The 17,024-nt window shown below is 45.1% G+C and overlaps 1 protein-coding gene across 1 annotated transcript in view; it reads right to left on the bottom strand.

Annotated features, from left to right (window-relative positions):
* OGFOD3 (2-oxoglutarate and iron dependent oxygenase domain containing 3) overlaps positions 1–17,024 on the bottom strand; it is a 101,832-nt gene extending 84,808 nt beyond the window's left edge. Inside the window, exons 1-2 of the mRNA XM_053287789.1 lie at positions 16,824–17,024; positions 15,090–15,307 (exon numbers count right to left, since the gene is read on the bottom strand). Of these exons, the coding sequence (XP_053143764.1) occupies positions 15,090–15,307; positions 16,824–16,969 (364 nt within the window). The 5' untranslated portion in view covers positions 16,970–17,024. The remainder of the gene's footprint in view (positions 1–15,089; positions 15,308–16,823) is intronic.

Raw genomic sequence — 17,024 nt, 5'->3', positions numbered from 1 at the left:
CCAGGGTGAGGCCTGGATCCAAGAGCATCCCATCCCAAGCTGAGAACCTGTTCCTTCTACGGGAGTGTAATCCCAACCAGCACAGGAAGATCTAATTCATCCTTCAAATTCCATTTACCCACAATAAGCACCTCTGTCTTCCTTGGATTCAGCTTCAATTTTTTATCCCTCATCTAGTCCACTACTGCTCGTAGGCAGACATTTAGGGAATGAATGCCATTTCCAGATGAGGAGGAGGAGAAATAGATTTAGGTGTTATCAGCATATTGACAACACCCTGCACTAAATCTCCTGATGACCTCACCCAGCGGTTTCATGTAGATATTAAAAAGCATTGGTAACAGAATGGAGCCCTGAGGGACTCCATATAACAGCTCCCGTTTTTAAAAGCAATCGTCATCAAGCTCCATCATCTTAGCAACTTTGTAGAGAAGTTTATGTGCCCTGCCTTGCAGAGATCTTCATTCCAATCAGTTGGAAAACAATAAACTTATTGTTTTTGTTCTACACCTCAAATTTTGTTTCATTTGTACACTGAACATATACGCCTATCCTGCGCTCATGAGGCTACTTAAACAAGGTGTTGAGTACTGAGAGCAGGGTAATAAGTAATCATATGTTGGCAGTGAAATAAAGTAAAACTGAATAGATTCCCAGAACCTGGAGACTAAGTTATTATAAAATAATATAAAAACAAATCACCTCCCTGGATTTGAGAAGGGCATCAGGGTAGGTTCCTAACAGGGTATCAGAAGAAAGCAAACAAACCAGGAAGTTTTGAATTGAGCGCAAGAGGAGGCAAGTGGGAACATACATGCACACAGCTTGTTCTCAATTCAGCAAGCCACCATTTGTTAGCTTGTCTGAAGCAGCCCTAATGAAGCTTTATATTCCATACAAGCAGCTCATCTTTGTGGATCAGTCTGTCAGCTTTATTTTTACTTCATCTGACATCTACAGCATCACTGCACCTTTTCAGACAGTACCAAGGGAAGAAATATTGATTAAACTTCAACTCACGCAATACTGAATGATGGTTGATATTTGGGAATAAATAAGCCCCTTCCCAAGGGTTAGCTTTTTCTGCAATCGAAAGAATCACTGAAGAGCAACAGAAACAAGTTGTTCTAGTAAGAACTAATCAGCCTACTTTCCTTTCACTGGCTCTACAACTGGACTAAATATGGTTCAAATCAAGGTCCACAAGTTAGCCCTCTTGCACCTCAAATGTTCATGTGTCCGCCATCTTGGATCGGGGTGGATGACATCATCACAAACCATACCATTGGGGTATCCCTATGTATCCATACAGCTGTAGCAAATTTGGTTCAAATTTGGACAGTCCTCAAGTTAATGCACTTGTGCCTCAAATGTTTATGTGTCCACCATCTTGAATCGGGGTGGAATACATCATCATAAACTATGCCATTGGGGCATCCCTATGTGTCCCTACAGCTGCAGCAAATTTGGTTCAAATCAGTTAAGCGGTTCACAAGTTAGCCCACTTACGTGTCCAAAGTTTACGCATCCATCATCTTGAATCGGTGTGGATGACATCATGACAAACTATGCCACTGAGGAATCCCTATGTGTCTCTACAACCACACCCAATTTGGTTCATATTGGTCCAAGAGTGCAAAGTTGATGGGGGACACACGCACACAATGCCGGGTGATATCATAAGCCTACTAGAAAGTAGGCTAAAAATCAAACAAATGTACTTCTAATGCAGGAACATGTAAATGTGATTCTTTAAAAGAGGGATCATCAAACTTTTTGAAGCCATATATTAGCATTTAATTCAGCGCATTAAGATTGATCAGCAACTTCTCCCCTTCACAATGTCTGTGTGGGGGGAAAGGAGGCAGCACCTGGGCACATATGAGCAGAGTGACCTTTGTTTTCTTTTTTGCTTTCAGAAGTTACCTAGTGGTAACCTTGCTGGTTACCACTAGGGAGACAACACTGAAACTCTCTCCAAAGAAAAATCCCACCGTCCCACAAAAAGCTGCACAAACTCAGATAGAGGTAAAATCAAGGAGCAAATGTATGCCTGTGTGTTTCATACATACAGTATGTATATGCATAAGGGAGTAGACTACAAGCATAATAGGCAAAAGCAATATACTCCTGTGACTTTGAGAAAAGTAGTAGTGCAGTGTGGGTGGGTGTGGGAGGGATGAAGAATAGAAGAAACTGAAAGAATTACTGCTGAAATATTGGGCGAAAGGAACCTTTTCTCCTTCTTTCTAAGTTGCACCATGGTAGAATCAAGGATACAAGCTCCTGCATACTTAATGGCCTGCTGTAATATTTCATAGTGGTCAACTAACCACCTTGTCAACACTTGGCACGTAGCAGGTAATCTCCTCAAACAGCTGTACTAGACATTACTCTGCAGAACTAAGCAAGGGATAGGAAGCAGCTCTGCCCTGATAGACCAGAGCAATGGATATACTATGAAATAGGCAGGAGATAAATTACAACTACTAGCATCCTTCTCAAGAGCACTGAGCTGGAACAGATCCAGACAAACACCAGGTTTGACAAAATCTATTTATCTAGCCAGATAAATCAGGAGCCGTGCGGCAAACTTTACAGTCTCTCAGTCTTATGCAATATCAGGTCACAGAATACAAGACAGCACCACAAGTATCTCAAGAGTGCCCTCAAATGGAGACTTGGTAAATTGAGAGAGCAGAAATTAAAAAGGAAAGCAGAGTACATGGTAATCAAAAGAATGGTGGGGTGGGGACGACCCTATATTCCCTCTTCTGCTTTTTTCTATATCAGCTTCAAGCAGGTTCACTGACCTAGACTAACCTGTGAGGAACAGCCTGCCACATTCAACATCTCTAGGGTAGTGGTTAGGGTTATTGATCTTTGGATCCCTGCCTTATCCAACAGTTGTCTCTAAATTGAGGTTATAGGGACAGTTAAGGCTGAAACATTAAACCAATAGTTTGCACTGGAGTGCTGTGTACTGAATACTCTGCTCTGGGAACAGTTATTATACCTCAGTCTAGAAAATTGGTTGTAACCCATTCAGTCAAAGCAGCCTTTCACAACCCACCAAAGCAGCCGCTGTGCAACTAGGGGACCCAATCCTACCATCTAATCAACAAGTTACATTTTTGGTGACTGAGGGCACAATTTGTAATCATTTGAGTGCCACAGGATATGGCACAAGCTCCCTCCCACTGGTGAAACCAAAATACACCTCTACATGTCACTGCACAACTGTGTTGCTACGTCAATGGAACACTGCACTGGTATACTGGCACGATCGACAGAAATGCCTGAAAACAGGGGAAGGATGGGCCTGGGAGAAGCTAGCTTATGCAAAATCCTATACCACCTCCAGACACCCTTCTGACTATCGTGTCAGAAAGTTTGGTGGCAAAAGGTTTTTTTTTTAAAAAAGCATTCAAAAGCAACTGAGAGCAAAAAACCCCAATCTTGCCACTATCAGCTCCTGCTTCAACCACAGTAGAATATACGATTCAGACTAACCCCCTGCACCTAGCCACAGCACAACTACTCCTGCATATACACTCCTCACTTTGAATAACCACTATTTCCTTCTTCAAGCACAGTGTCTTCCAACACAGAACACCATAACTCAGCTAGCTGGGTGCACGGCATACCTTTCTGGCTTCATGTCATTCACGCTTAGGACCCAGAAAGGTCAAACTTGGCAATAGTAACTATGGAGTAAGGATGCTTTGTATAAGACAGGAACACTTTGCCTAAGTGTCCTGTTGATATCAGATCACAGATGGGAAGAGTGCTTTGCGCTCTTGACCACTGTGAAATATTACAGTAGGCCATTAAGTATGCAGGAACTTGCCTCCTTGGTGCAACTTATCATGGCGCAACTTAGGAAGTAGGAGAAAAGTTTGTTTCCTTTTCCATTGCCCACACTTGTTTTCTCAGAACTCTTACAGGTACTCTGCCTCAGGAAGACACCACAGACAAATATCCTACTGGAACTTCCACTGCACTAGGCCCATAACATAGTGGAGTGGACAAAGAACAGCAGACAGGTAAGGGAGGAGTACCATGCTTCATAATATGAATGTTCCAGGTATCTCTCATCTCTCCCCTCTTCATTATTGTCAGCTGTGCCTCGGCTAAGGTCTGTTGGCTACCTGTCCCTACCACTCTCAACAGTTAAGATCAGCATCTTCCACACAAGACACACAGGTTAAGTATATTCTTTCTTGAGGAATGCGAAACACTTCACTTCAACCACTGCTGCGGCTGGTCAAACACAAGAGAATCCTTTTGGTTTTTCAGGATTGCAGCCTGGTCACATAGAACACAGCAAATAGGCACTGCACATAAAGTGCAACTCTCCATAAGGGAGGGAGAAATACTGTCTGTGTCATGGCACAGACCCCAACAAGGGGAACAGTGACTAGGACTAGAGCAAGCAAGAGCAACACTACGCAGGCATTCTAGCAGCAACACTCTCAGTCACTTACAAACCCTAGAAATGCAGTCGGGTCCAGAAACAATGAGGCTCTTCTCACGAGCAGCCAAGCCTGGGCTTGGCTGCCAATGAGAACAGCCAGGATCGACGTGGATCCCAGCAGCCGCAAACTCAGCACCGAAGCCCAGCGCTGAAAGGCACAAACACGCCCTTAACCCGGCTGCCAGGATCGTGTGTCAGTGCAGGCAGGCACACCTAGAGCACCCATCCCCTGGGGCACACGGTGCACTGTGGGATACTCAAAGGCCGGAACAACAACTCCCAGTTTCTGTTGATCCATGCTGCTGGGAGCAACACAGATAGTCATCTGCGCTGCTCCCAGCAGAGCAGGTTGTGTGGGCACAGAGGTTGCACACAAGGGCTAAAAGCAATTGTGTGGGGGAAGGTTGGTTGAACCCTGCCTTCTCCCCACCCACCCACATGTGCAGTCATATGAATAGCCCCACTGTGTTGCTGCCACTAGCCAATGCGTGTTGTGTGTGTTATTATTTTGGTGTCTCTCTTTGCAGTCTACAGATTGACTTCCAACCAGTGCAGACTGCAGAGCACCACAAGCGGAGTTCATAGCATGATCAGAAGCAATGTCCATTGCCCAACAGGGTTGATAAAAACTGATTTTAAAAAAACAAACACAGATTTTTAAAAATTTTAATTGCTTTTTAAAAGCAACCCTAGGTCAAATATATTATCATGAATATTAATCATAACTTCCAATTATATTCTATGAACATGTTAACTGCAGTATATGGGGATGAGAGACAACAGACCTGATCAGTCCTGTTCTGCAGTGGTGTACATGCAACACACCCACACAGTCAAGACCTTGGCCCCCTCCCCCACCAAAAGTGCTGACACAAAGGTAAATGAATGAATAGAGGAATATGGGGGGAATGGAGTAGATATGAGCAAGGAGGAGCCTGGCTATAAATGCACAGGGGAGAGGAAAAGAATAGAAAATGAAACCAAAAGTGAACAGAACATATTAGTGCAGTCCTGAGGAAACATTTTCTGAGTGTATTCTGCACTGTAGAAGGGAAACACCTATCATGGCAGCAGGCCATAAAAGAGACCCCTTGGGGATATTTTAATGAAGTTCCTATACCTGTAAGACAGGCACACGTGCAAAATGCAAAGTGTGCAACAACGAAACGCAAGGCCTGGTTGCCCAAATGAAACAGCTTTATGAGAAGTGTGTACCTAGCTTCTAAAAATGAAACCTACATCTATCGCTGAATATTTATTAAGATGTTACCACTACTACTGATATTTATATACTGCTCTTCAACAAAATTCTCAAAGCGGTTTACATAGAAAAATAAAACACACATAAATAAGATGGCTCCCTGTCCCTAAAGGGCTCACAATCTAAAAAGAAACGTAAGGCAGAAACCAGCAATAGCCACGGGAGGGATGCTGTGCTGGGGCTGGATACACCATAATGTACTTTTATTTTTTAAATGATGATTAAATAGAGCGTAGTGATTTAAATCATTAAAATTTAGTCATTCTGTAAAGCGATTTAAATCAAAACAACCCTGGTGCCCAGTGTGATTTCAGATGAATCTCTGAGGCTGACAATCTACCAGACAGGCTCCCATAGCTTTGCAAGTTCCATGACTGATAGTTATGCAACAGGGTACAGCCAGACCCATACTATGCTGCTGTCTTCCAGGCAGCTTGCACAGGAGCCCTGCTGGAGTGAGATTCTTGGCAACTCCATTCATTGCCTTTCTTTCAGACGCCACTTTATCTCTGATGCTGTTCAATAAATACTCTTACTTTGCCACAGTTATTGTCACCAGACTTTAGAAGACAGGGATTCCTCCCCATACCCCCGTTGTTTCTAACCTCAGTTGGTGCAGGATGGGACCTGAAGCAGGGAACATCTGCTTGGGGTCTGGGTCTGCAACTAGACCACCCACGGGCTCTATGACCCCTGTGGCTGCTAGGGTGAATCAGGCAGCCAGTTAAGGAGGAGGGTGAGGAGATGATAAGGCCTACCAAACAGTCAGGCAGTCAAGCAAACAAGCATGGTGTGCACGCGTGTGCACGCATCTGTGTGTCTAGATGGGATCCCTGGAGCAAGAGGAAAGACATGCAATGGCAGGGCCAGATGACTGGCTGCTACAGTGCTCCTTCTGATTACGTGAGATGCTGCAGTTTCTCAGGGTGGCCTGTTTGTGCAGACCTCCCTCAGCTCTTCCCAGTGGGGGTCACACATCCATGGCTCATATCTATGACCATTTGCCATGAGAAAAAGGAGAGAGAAGCGGCTTGCAGAAGAATGGCAAATGCCCCACTGTATGTCTTTATTCTGCCTGGGGCTGTGGATGAATGCTTAGGAAGCTGCTCTGTGGATTGGGCAATATTTGTTTGGGACCTAACTGCTTCGCCTCTGTTGTTTCCAGTGTGGTTATTGCTAGGGATGTGCACGGAACCAGGCGGGGATGGCTTGACGGCAGGGTGTGTGTGTCTCACTTTAAGGGCAGGGGAGGTGCACTTACCCCTCCCTCCGCTTCCCCCACCCCCGCCTGCGCGCAGTATTTTTAACCTCCTACGAGGCAACAGAGTACTGTCTTCCCTGCTGCCCCATTTGCTCCTTGACCAGAAGTGGTTGGTGCGCGTGCGTCGACCGGGTGCACAAACACATCACGCTCATGTACATTGGGCAGGCTTGCATATGAGCGTAGTGGGCGCATGCGCGCTAGCTACTTCCAGCCACGGAGCAAACGGGGTGGCAGGGAAGTGCGCTGCCGCCCCCCAGGACGTTAAATACACTGAGCACCAGTGGGGGGAAAGTGAAAGGAAAGGTAAGTGCACCCTCCCCCACCCTTAAAGTGAGACACCCCCTCGCCTTCCAACTTTGAACCTGTTTGGACTGGAGGCCTGTAAAAGGGCCTCTGAACAGGTTCATGCACATCTCTAGTTATTGCTGGCCAGTCATGCAAAAAGAGAGGTTTGGCCTTGATGTTACCATTCCTCCTGGTGAGACTCAAACTTGGCTTGCCTGGCTCCCATCCTGTGTCTCTGTGTGATGAGCTGCCCGTGTTTTTCCCTGAATGAACAGAAGGGGAGTTGGGGTTCCCTTCGTGCCTTGTTCCAATTCCTCTCCTGGCAAAAAAGGAGAGGAACACAATATTGTACGTATAAATTGCTTTGCTAATCTCTGTATGTATTAAAGAAGCTGACAGAGTCAGAAGTTCATGGCTTCTGTTGATTCAGTTTGAGGGCGATGTAATATACTGGTTTGATTTTGGAGGGGAAAGGAGGTTTGATTTTCTTGGTTGCATTTGAAAAAAATATATAGGGGAGTTATGCTGATTGGGTTGTTTAAAAATATTGTAGAAGAAAATGGTGTATATAAGGAGGTTACTTTTAGCACAAGTCAGTCAATGTTGTTCAGAGTCAAAGAGTTACATGTTGGAGAGCTGGAAGAGTCAGAGTGCAGTGAAATTCAGAAGAGTACCTGAAGTGCAGAGCTTAAGAATCCAAGTGAAGGAATTGCCAGCATAGTCAGAGAAGGAGAGAGTCAGAGTTGGGGCCATAGCAAGAGCTGTGAAATCACTTAGAGAGAGGAGACTCTCTGAAGGGCTGAAATCACTCACAAGTAAGAACTAGTCTGGGCTGAACCCCAGAGTTTTAAAAGTGACCAGGTCCTGACGTCGCACAAGCAACAAGCCAGGTTGCTGCAAAAGAAGGTAAACGTAGAGGACTCTGATTTAGGGAGCAGTTTTAGGTCAGTTGGATGTATGCTTTTCAACCATTTTATTTCTTCCTTATAATCTTATGGAAACTGTCCCCACCCCCGCTCTAATGCTATGCTATACTAAGAAAACAAAGCTACTATTTTGAATTGACCAATGTTTTTGTCAATGTAAAAATTCTTGTTATATTTAAAATATTTTGTTTGATAGTCTCCACTCCACGCCTAAAGCCTTTCCACTCTACCAAGTTTTTTTTGTTTTTTGTTTTGGTTTTTGTATTACTGCAAAGGTTGAAGGGTTGTTTTTAGCAGACACAGCCATAGAAAAGAAAACTCTACTTGGTGGCTGCGGTTAAGAATATATATCATAGGGCTGGTGGGATCTGTAATTCCTCCACACAAAGTTTCACAAAGATGGAATAAGTATTATTCTGCCACACTCCCCCAGGGAAATATACTGTGGCATCCTTGTATCAGGAGGGATGTATGTTTTGTGTATATGGTGTGGTGTATTGATGTCATGGGGACATGCATGGACTGACTCCTTCCCATGCCTCTCCCACATAGGAGTGGCATCATCATGCCACATTGTGACTGATGTGCACCAAGATGCTGCCATGGATGCTGGAAAAGTGGTTGGTGGGCCTACTGCTTTTCCCCAAGCTCTTCTTTACTTCCATCTTGTGCTGGAAGAAACCTGACTATACTAGGCCTGCATAACTGAGACTACTGTCTGACTAGAGGATATGATTCCCAATGAATTATTATTACATTATCTTTACACAGTCTACCTGTTAGTACAATGGGCAGTTGGACATATGCGATACAAAGGAAGAAGTCTGCCAAATGGAAGTAACCAAGCGTCTAGACCAGGGGTGGGCAACCTTGGCCCTCTAGCTGTTATTGAACTTGAGTTCCCATCATCCTCAGCCACAATAAATTGGTGATGATGGGAGTGTTAATTTAACAATGGCTGGAGGGCCAAGGTTGTCTACCCCTGGTCTGGAGATTACTGATAAGATCCCACAAAAACCCTGACAGCAGTAGTGTGTGTGTGTGTTGGCAGGCGGGGGGGGGGGCAGACTTTCTCCCCCATTTTTAATGACAAAACTATTTGTCATCAGTTTCTAACTTGCTAAATTACATTCAGCTGCCTGAATTTTTGTCTTCAAGTATAAGAACTATATTAATGCCTTAAAACAAAAGTTACAATTATTATATTTTAGAGAACATACCTCCAATTCTTGATATATTTCACAAATTCCAGCCTGAAAATAAGTGGCCTAAAGAAGCAGTCTATACCTTTTCTTCAGGAAAATGCCCACAGGAGGCAAACTGACTGAATAACTTTCACTGGTTTCTTGAATTCAGTATCTTAATCTGTAAAAGGAAGCCACCACTTTTCTAACATTATGAAGCAGATCTGGAAATAAATGACAATTTATTTGGGTTTTGTAGGCCCTGCCCAGCAGTTCTATAATCATGTATATGGTTACAAATGCTCCCTCCCAGCCCTGCCCTAGAACATAAGAACAGCACTGCTGGATCAGGCACAAGGCCTACCTAGTCCAGCATCTAGTTTCACACATTGGCCCACCAGATGCTCTGTGAAGCCCACAGCAAGAAGTGAGGGAATGCCCGCTCCTGGATACATATATCCACTTCTGATATATTTAAAGAGGTTTTTGCTATTCCCCTTGACATTTCTAGCTATATGCTCCTCAGACACTTTTTTGCACCCCTTATTGTTTCCTTGCATTTCTTTTGCCTGTTTATGTTCCTTTCTGTTCTCTTTATTTGGGAAGGACCTCCATTTTCTGAAGTAAATCTTCTTCCCTTTTTATAGCTTCCCTGATTCCTTGTTAGCCATGACTCCTTCTTAGCCATGCTGGCATCCTCCTTAACTTGGTGGTAACTTTCCTCATGTCTAGAAATCTGGCCTCTCTGTCAATACCCACACATGAATTTGCCCAGTCTATGTGAGGGTAATTGAACTTACCTGTTATTACAGCTCTGTCTCTCTTTGATGCCTCTCTGATTTGCATCTCCGACTCCAGGTCACTCAGCATTTTGATCCGGAGTGTAATAGCCAGTCCTTAGCAACATATTTCCTTTCAGTCTTTGTATTGCCACTGATAATGATTCCGTGGAGGACTCTGGCCCTCCTAGGTTAATAGTATGTGGCCCTAAAGCACCACATAAACATAGGAAGCTGCCTTATACTGAGTCAAACCATTGGTCTATCTAGCTCAGTATTGTCAATACTGACTGGTAGCGGCTTCTCTAAGGTTGCAGGCAGGATTCTCCCTCAGCCCTATTTTGGAGATGCCAGGGAGAGAACTTGGAACCTTCTGCATGCAGGTGCTCTTCCCAGAGTGGCCCCATCCCCTGAGAGGAATTATCTTACAGGGCTCACATGTAGTCTCCCATTCAAATGCAAACCAGGGTGGGCCCTGCTTAGCTAAGGAGACCATGCATGCTTGCTACCACAAGACCAGCTCTCCTCCTGCAGCTGCTCACTATAAGAGCAGTACTTGTCTGAAGAGACAAATGCTGTACTTGTGGAAAGCTTCTCCTCATGATTCAGTGTTAGCAATCATAGGGAGAATCTCTCCCTGAATACAGTATTTGTCTCTTCAGACAAACACTATCATAGTGATGAGTGGGCAGACTTATATGATGTGCTAGTATGAAGGTGTGGCTTTGTAATGAATATTTTGTAGTTGTGTACACTGCACAGAATTACAGAACAACTGAACCAAGCTATATATAAAGGACAAAGAATTCAGATAAAACAGAAGGGGACAGAGCAGAACTGCATAAAGAGCAGACGGGAGCCTGTGCCAGCAGGTCAAAGAGTCAAAAGAATAGCATACATCAGGGGAGAGAGTCAGAGTATGGGTGCTTATATGACAATGCCAGAAGCCTCCAAGCCAAGATGGGTGAGCTGGAGTGCTTGGTTGCTAATGCAGAAATAGATATAGTGGGCATAACAGAAACATGGTGGAACAGGGAGAACCAGTGGGACACTGTTATCCCTGGGTATAAATTCTATAGAAAGGACAGGGAGGGGAGCCTTGGAGGAGGGGTAGCACTGTATGTTAAAGAAGGGATAGAATCTAACAAGCTAGAAAACCTAGGTGGACTGGAGTCCTCCACAAAAACCCTGTGGGTGACTATACAAGGCCGGAAAGGGAACGTGCTACTGGGGACGTGCTATCACCCTCTGATCAAAATGCCGACAGTGACTGGGGGTTGCAGCAGGAAATCAGGGAGGCATCAAGGAGAGGCAGGGCTGTAATTATGGATGACTTCAATTACCCACACATAGACTGGGTAAATTCACATTGAAGTCAGGACAAAAAGGTCAAATTTCTAGATATGCTAAATGACTGTGCCCTAGAACAGTTGGTCATGGAACCAACCAGACAGAAGGCGACCTTGGATCTAATTCTGAGTGACACCCAGGACCTGGTGCATGATGTCAGGGTCATCGACCCTTTAGGGAACAGTGACCACAGTGCCATCAAATTCAGCATACATGCGGGGAGAGAATCACCAAGGACGTCTAACATGGACATTTTGAATTTCAGAAGAGGAAACTTCTCCAAAATAAGGAGTATGGTGAAAAGAAAGCTGAAAGGGAAAATCAGGAGAGTCACTTCACTCCAGAGTGCACGGAGTTTACTCAAAACCACAATACTAGAAGCCCAGTTAGATTGTATACCCAAAAGGAGGAAAGGTACCACTAAGTCCAGGAGGATGCCAGCATGGCTAACGGGTACCATCAAGGAAGCCATAAAAGGGAAGAAGACTTCCTTCCGAAACTGGAAGGCCTGTCCAAACGAAGAGAACAGAAAAGAACACAAACTCTGGCAAAAGAAATGCAAGGTGACAATAAGGGAGGCAAAAAGAGAGTTTGAAGAACATTTAGCCAAAAGTATCAAGGGGAATAACAAAAACTTCTTTAAGTACATCAGAAGCAGGAAACCTGCCAGGGTGGCGGTTGGACCATTAGACAATGAGGGAGTGAAAGAGATCATTAAGGAGGATTTGGAGGTTGCAGAGAAACTGAATGAGTTCTTTGCGTCTGTCTTCATAGCAGAGGATACTGAGCATATACCTGTTCCTGAACCAGGCTTTTTAGGGATGGAGGCTAGAGAGCTGAGTCAGATAGAAGTGACAAGGGATGATGTTCTAAACTGTCTGGAAAAACTGAAAACTAACAAATCACCAGGGCCGGATGGCATCCATCCAAGAGTCCTCAAAGAACTCAAATGTCAAATTGCCAACCTCCTTGCTAAAATATTTAACTTATCCCTGAAATCGGGCTCTGTACCAGAGGACTGGAGAGTTGCAAATGTAACACCGATTTTCAAAAAGGGATCCAGGGGCGATCCAGGAAATTACAGGCCAGTTAGCCTAACGTCCGTTCCAGGCAAATTGATGGAAAGCATCCTCAAGGATAAAATTGTAAAGCACCTAGAAGAAAAGGCCCTGCTGGGAGTGAGCCAGCATGGCTTCTGCAAAGGTAAATCTTGCCTCACCAACCTTTTGGACTTCTTTGAGAGTGTCAACGAGTGTGTGGATCAAGGTGATCCAGTTGACATAGTCTACCTGGACTTCCAAAAAGCTTTCAACAAAGTTCCTCATCAAAGACTCCTGAGGAAACTTAGCAGTCATGGGATAAGGGGACAAGTACATGTGTGGATTGCTAACTGGTTCAAAGACAGGAAACAGAGGGTAGGTATAAATGGAGAGTTTTCACAATGGAGGGAAGTAAGAAGTGGGGTCCCCCAGGGATCTGTACTGGGACCAGTGCTTTTTAATTTATTCATAAATGATCTAGAAGAAGGGGTAAGCAGCGATGTGGCCAAATTTGCAGATGATACCAAACTCTTCCGGGTAGTGAAATCCAAAACGTATTGTGAGCAGCTCCAAAAGGATCTCTCCAAACTGGGGGAGTGGGCAACAAAATGGCAAATGAGGTTCAATGTTAGCAAGTGTAAAGTGATGCACATTGGGACGAAAAACCCCAACTTCAAGTATATGCTGATGGGATCCAAGCTGTCGGTGACGGACCAGGAGAGGGATCTTGGGGTCGTGGTGGACAGCTCATTGAAAGTGACAACTCAATGTGCGGCAGCTGTTAAAAAGGCCAAATCCATGCTAGGGATGATTAGGAAGGGGATTGAAAATAAAACGGCTAACATTATAATGCCCTTATACAAAACTATGGTGCGACCACACTTGGAGTACTGCGTACAATTCTGGTCACCACATCTTAAAAAGGACATTGTTGAACTGGAGAAGGTACAGAAGAGGGCAACCAAGATGATCAGGGGCCTAGAGCACCTTTCTTATGAGGCAAGACTACAACACCTGGGGCTTTTTAGTTTAGAAAAAAGACGACTGCAGGGTGACTTGATAGAGGTCTATAAAATCATGCATGGGGTGGAGAAAGTGGAGAGAAATTCTTTTCCCTCTCACACAACACTAGAATCAGGGGTCACTCCATGAAATTGATTGCCAGGACGTCTAGGACCAACAAATGGAAGTACTTTTTCACACAACACATGATCCACTTGTGGAACTCTCTGCCACAGGATGTGGTGACAGCCAACAACCTGGATGGCTTTAAGAGGGGTTTGGATGACTTCATGGAGGAGAGGTCTATCAATGGCTACTAGTCGGAGGGCTGTGGGCCACCTCCAGCCTCAAAGGCAGGATGCCTCTGAGTACCAGTTGCAGGGGAGTAATGGCAGGAGAGAGGGCACGCCCTCAACTCCTGTCTGTGGCTTCCAGGGGCATCTGGTGGGCCACTGTGTGAAACAGGATGCTGGACTAGATGGGCCTTATCCAGCAGGGTTGTTCTTATGACACTACCTTCTACGTTCTGTTGTATGATAGAACATGCTTATGTGCAAGGAGAAGAATGAGATATGGATCAACATTCACTCCCAACCCGTGAAAAACAAGACTACTTCTATTTTCTAATATGTTACCTGGAGCTGCATACATATTGCCAATAACATAATGAATAGAATTTCAATCTTATTTTTAAAAATGCAACCTCAAAATTCTGTAGGGGACAACACTGCTTGCTTGAAAGCTCAATGTTGCCTTTATTAGTATGATTGTGATTTCTTTGGCTCTCTTCTCATATGCAACAAAACCCACTGAAAAGTAGGGATGTGCAGGGAACCGGCGGGGGTGGGACAACCTTAAGGGCAGGGGTGGGTGCACTTACCCCTCCCTCCGCTTCCCCCCCGCCCACTGGCGCTCACTCGAAAACCAGTCTGGCAGGGCGTCAGCATACCTCCCTGCTGCCCCATCCGCTCTTCAGACCAGAAGTAAGCAGAAGTAGCTCACGAACGCCAAGTGTGCATACACGTGCGAGCTACTTCCACCTACTTCTGGTCCAAAGAGCAGATGGGGTGGCAGGGAGGTATGCTGCTACCCTGCCAGACTGGTTTTCGAGCAAGCGTTGGGGGGGGGGAAGCAGAGAGAGGGTTAAGTGCACCATCCCCCGCCCTTCCAGTTGCCTTGTCCCCACCTTCAAACCACCCAGTGTTTGAACCTGTTCTGAGGCCCGTAAAAGGGCCTCCGAACAGGTTCGTGCACATCCCTACTGAAAAGAGGCAAAAAGAAGCAAACATCTATGCAAAGAAGCTTAACATAAAAGAGAGAAGAATGCATTAAAAGAAAGCAATAAGTTTCCCAGCATAACCTCTTTCATTAGTTGCTCAAGTCAAACGGTGAAGATGAGGAAGATATTATAGCAAAGGGCCAGAAGTGACAAGAGAGTTAATAGTTATACTTGGCTGCTTCTTGACTAGGCTGAGGTTCCTTCAGCACTTCCCCAGCACATGTCATAATATGCAAATATACCTTCAAAACGTTTGTGGCTGTTATAGTCTTCTGAACAGGGCACTTCAATGAATTTGTCTTGTAGGCTTTCACTGTGATGGGCCAATACTTCTGTAACTCCATCTTCACCAAACAAGTAGCTCCCACTCAGGAGATAGCCAAGCATAGCAGATGAGAGCAGGAATGCCACTTTCAGCCACTTTCGCCGTGAATCTTTCTGGGCATTCCCTTTTGTAACACTGGAAACAGAACAGAACAAAATCCTCTTGTAGGAAAACAGCAACTCTAAACCACTGCACTGAGCTTAATTAGTTAAGTATTACTTGTGGAGCAAGCCTGGGCTTATCAGTCACTTGACCACAGGTGAACGGTGAACATACACCAATGTGGTATATTCTTTTATTCAGTTTCTATACCACCCTTCCAAAATGGCTCAGGGAGGTTTACATTAAAACAAAACAATTAAAATCAATTAGCAATTAAAAACAAAGATTGAAAAACACCATAGAACAATAACAGTTAAAACATTCAAAACAGTTTAAAAACCCTGAAAAACCAGATTACAACATTAAAACCATGTACAACAATTTAAAAACTCTGGAAGGCCAGGCCAAACAGACAGGTTTTAAGGGGTCTCCTGAAGGCCAATAAAGAATTCAGATTACAGATTTCTGCAAGGAGTGCATTCCACAGCCCAGGAGCAGCTACTGAAAGCAGTATACTGAAAGAGCTATGGAACATGGCAATGATCTGAATTAAAGTGACACAGACAGCTTCTCTAAAGCACACAACTGCAGCACATATTCTGTGGAAGATTTTGCTCTGGTGGTAGTCTTAGCAATGACTACCATATAAATGAACCAAACTATTTAAATGAATCTAGTGTCATTCCAAAAAAACTGGATCTCACTACAAAAGTAGGAGATATGGCCCTGAACTGCCTTCATTTATATCACTTGTACTTCCTTCTCAACACACAGATGAGCATATGATTGTACTCCAATCTCAGCTGTGAGCAAAATAGCTTCATAAAGAATTCTCTCACTGTTACATTTATTCATGCAGCCCACACTTTTCTTTTCATGCTACTGTACTACTCATCATACTGCGACTCCAACTGTGGTAGACAGCGGAGATCGTGCCTTGCAGGACTCAATCTTCAAGCGGGGGAGAAAGCAAAAACCCTATTTCCATTCTTAATCATCATCTTCTTTTTGAGTCTGGGATCACAGGCCAAAATGGAAGCCCCACACGAACACAGTGCAATCCTATGCATGTTTACTTGGAAATAAGCCTCGCCGTTCAATGGAACTTACTCCCACGTACGTGTGCATCGGTCTGCAGGCACGCAAGCACCCAAATCAAGGCAGATCAGCCAGAAATACACGAAAAACCGTTCTCCATTACATCAGGCAGGGGATATGCGAAAGGAGCCAGCATGAAGGGCAGCCAAAAGCAGAGCCAGCCACCCCCACCCAAGCAGAAGGGAGAGAAGCAGTCAGGTTGGAGGATCCTCCCTGGGGGCACCTGGCTCGAGGTGAGGAGGGCACCATGCATTACGGCCTCCCCTAGGCAGGTTTCACTTGGAAGTAAGTATTTAACCGCTTCTGAGCTCAACCACGGGGTTCCTTCTCAAGCTCCTCCGCATCACAGGGCTGCAGCCTCAGAGACGCTGCGATCTTGCTGATCTACCCCGTGTCGGAAGCAAGCCCGGACAGCCGTCCTGCGCGGGGCTTGGCGCCCTCTCTAAGGTACCTGCTGAGGAGAAGGCGGCGGCGTTGTTCCTCTGCCCGACTGCCTGCACCAGCCCCGCCACTCTCTGGAGTCCTGGAACCCGCTCGCCGCTGAGGAGCCATTGTGTGCGCGTTAGACGACTGCACGGGGAACACCGGGCGACGCATTCGGCCAGCCACTACACGCACTCGGGAAAGAAGAGCGGCAGCAACCAATCGGCAT

Source organism: Hemicordylus capensis, chromosome 2, assembly GCF_027244095.1.
Source record: "Hemicordylus capensis ecotype Gifberg chromosome 2, rHemCap1.1.pri, whole genome shotgun sequence".
Taxonomy (NCBI): Eukaryota; Metazoa; Chordata; class Lepidosauria; order Squamata; family Cordylidae; genus Hemicordylus; species Hemicordylus capensis.
Note: the sequence above shows the minus strand (reverse complement) of the source record. Positions and strands in the feature narration are given on the sequence as shown.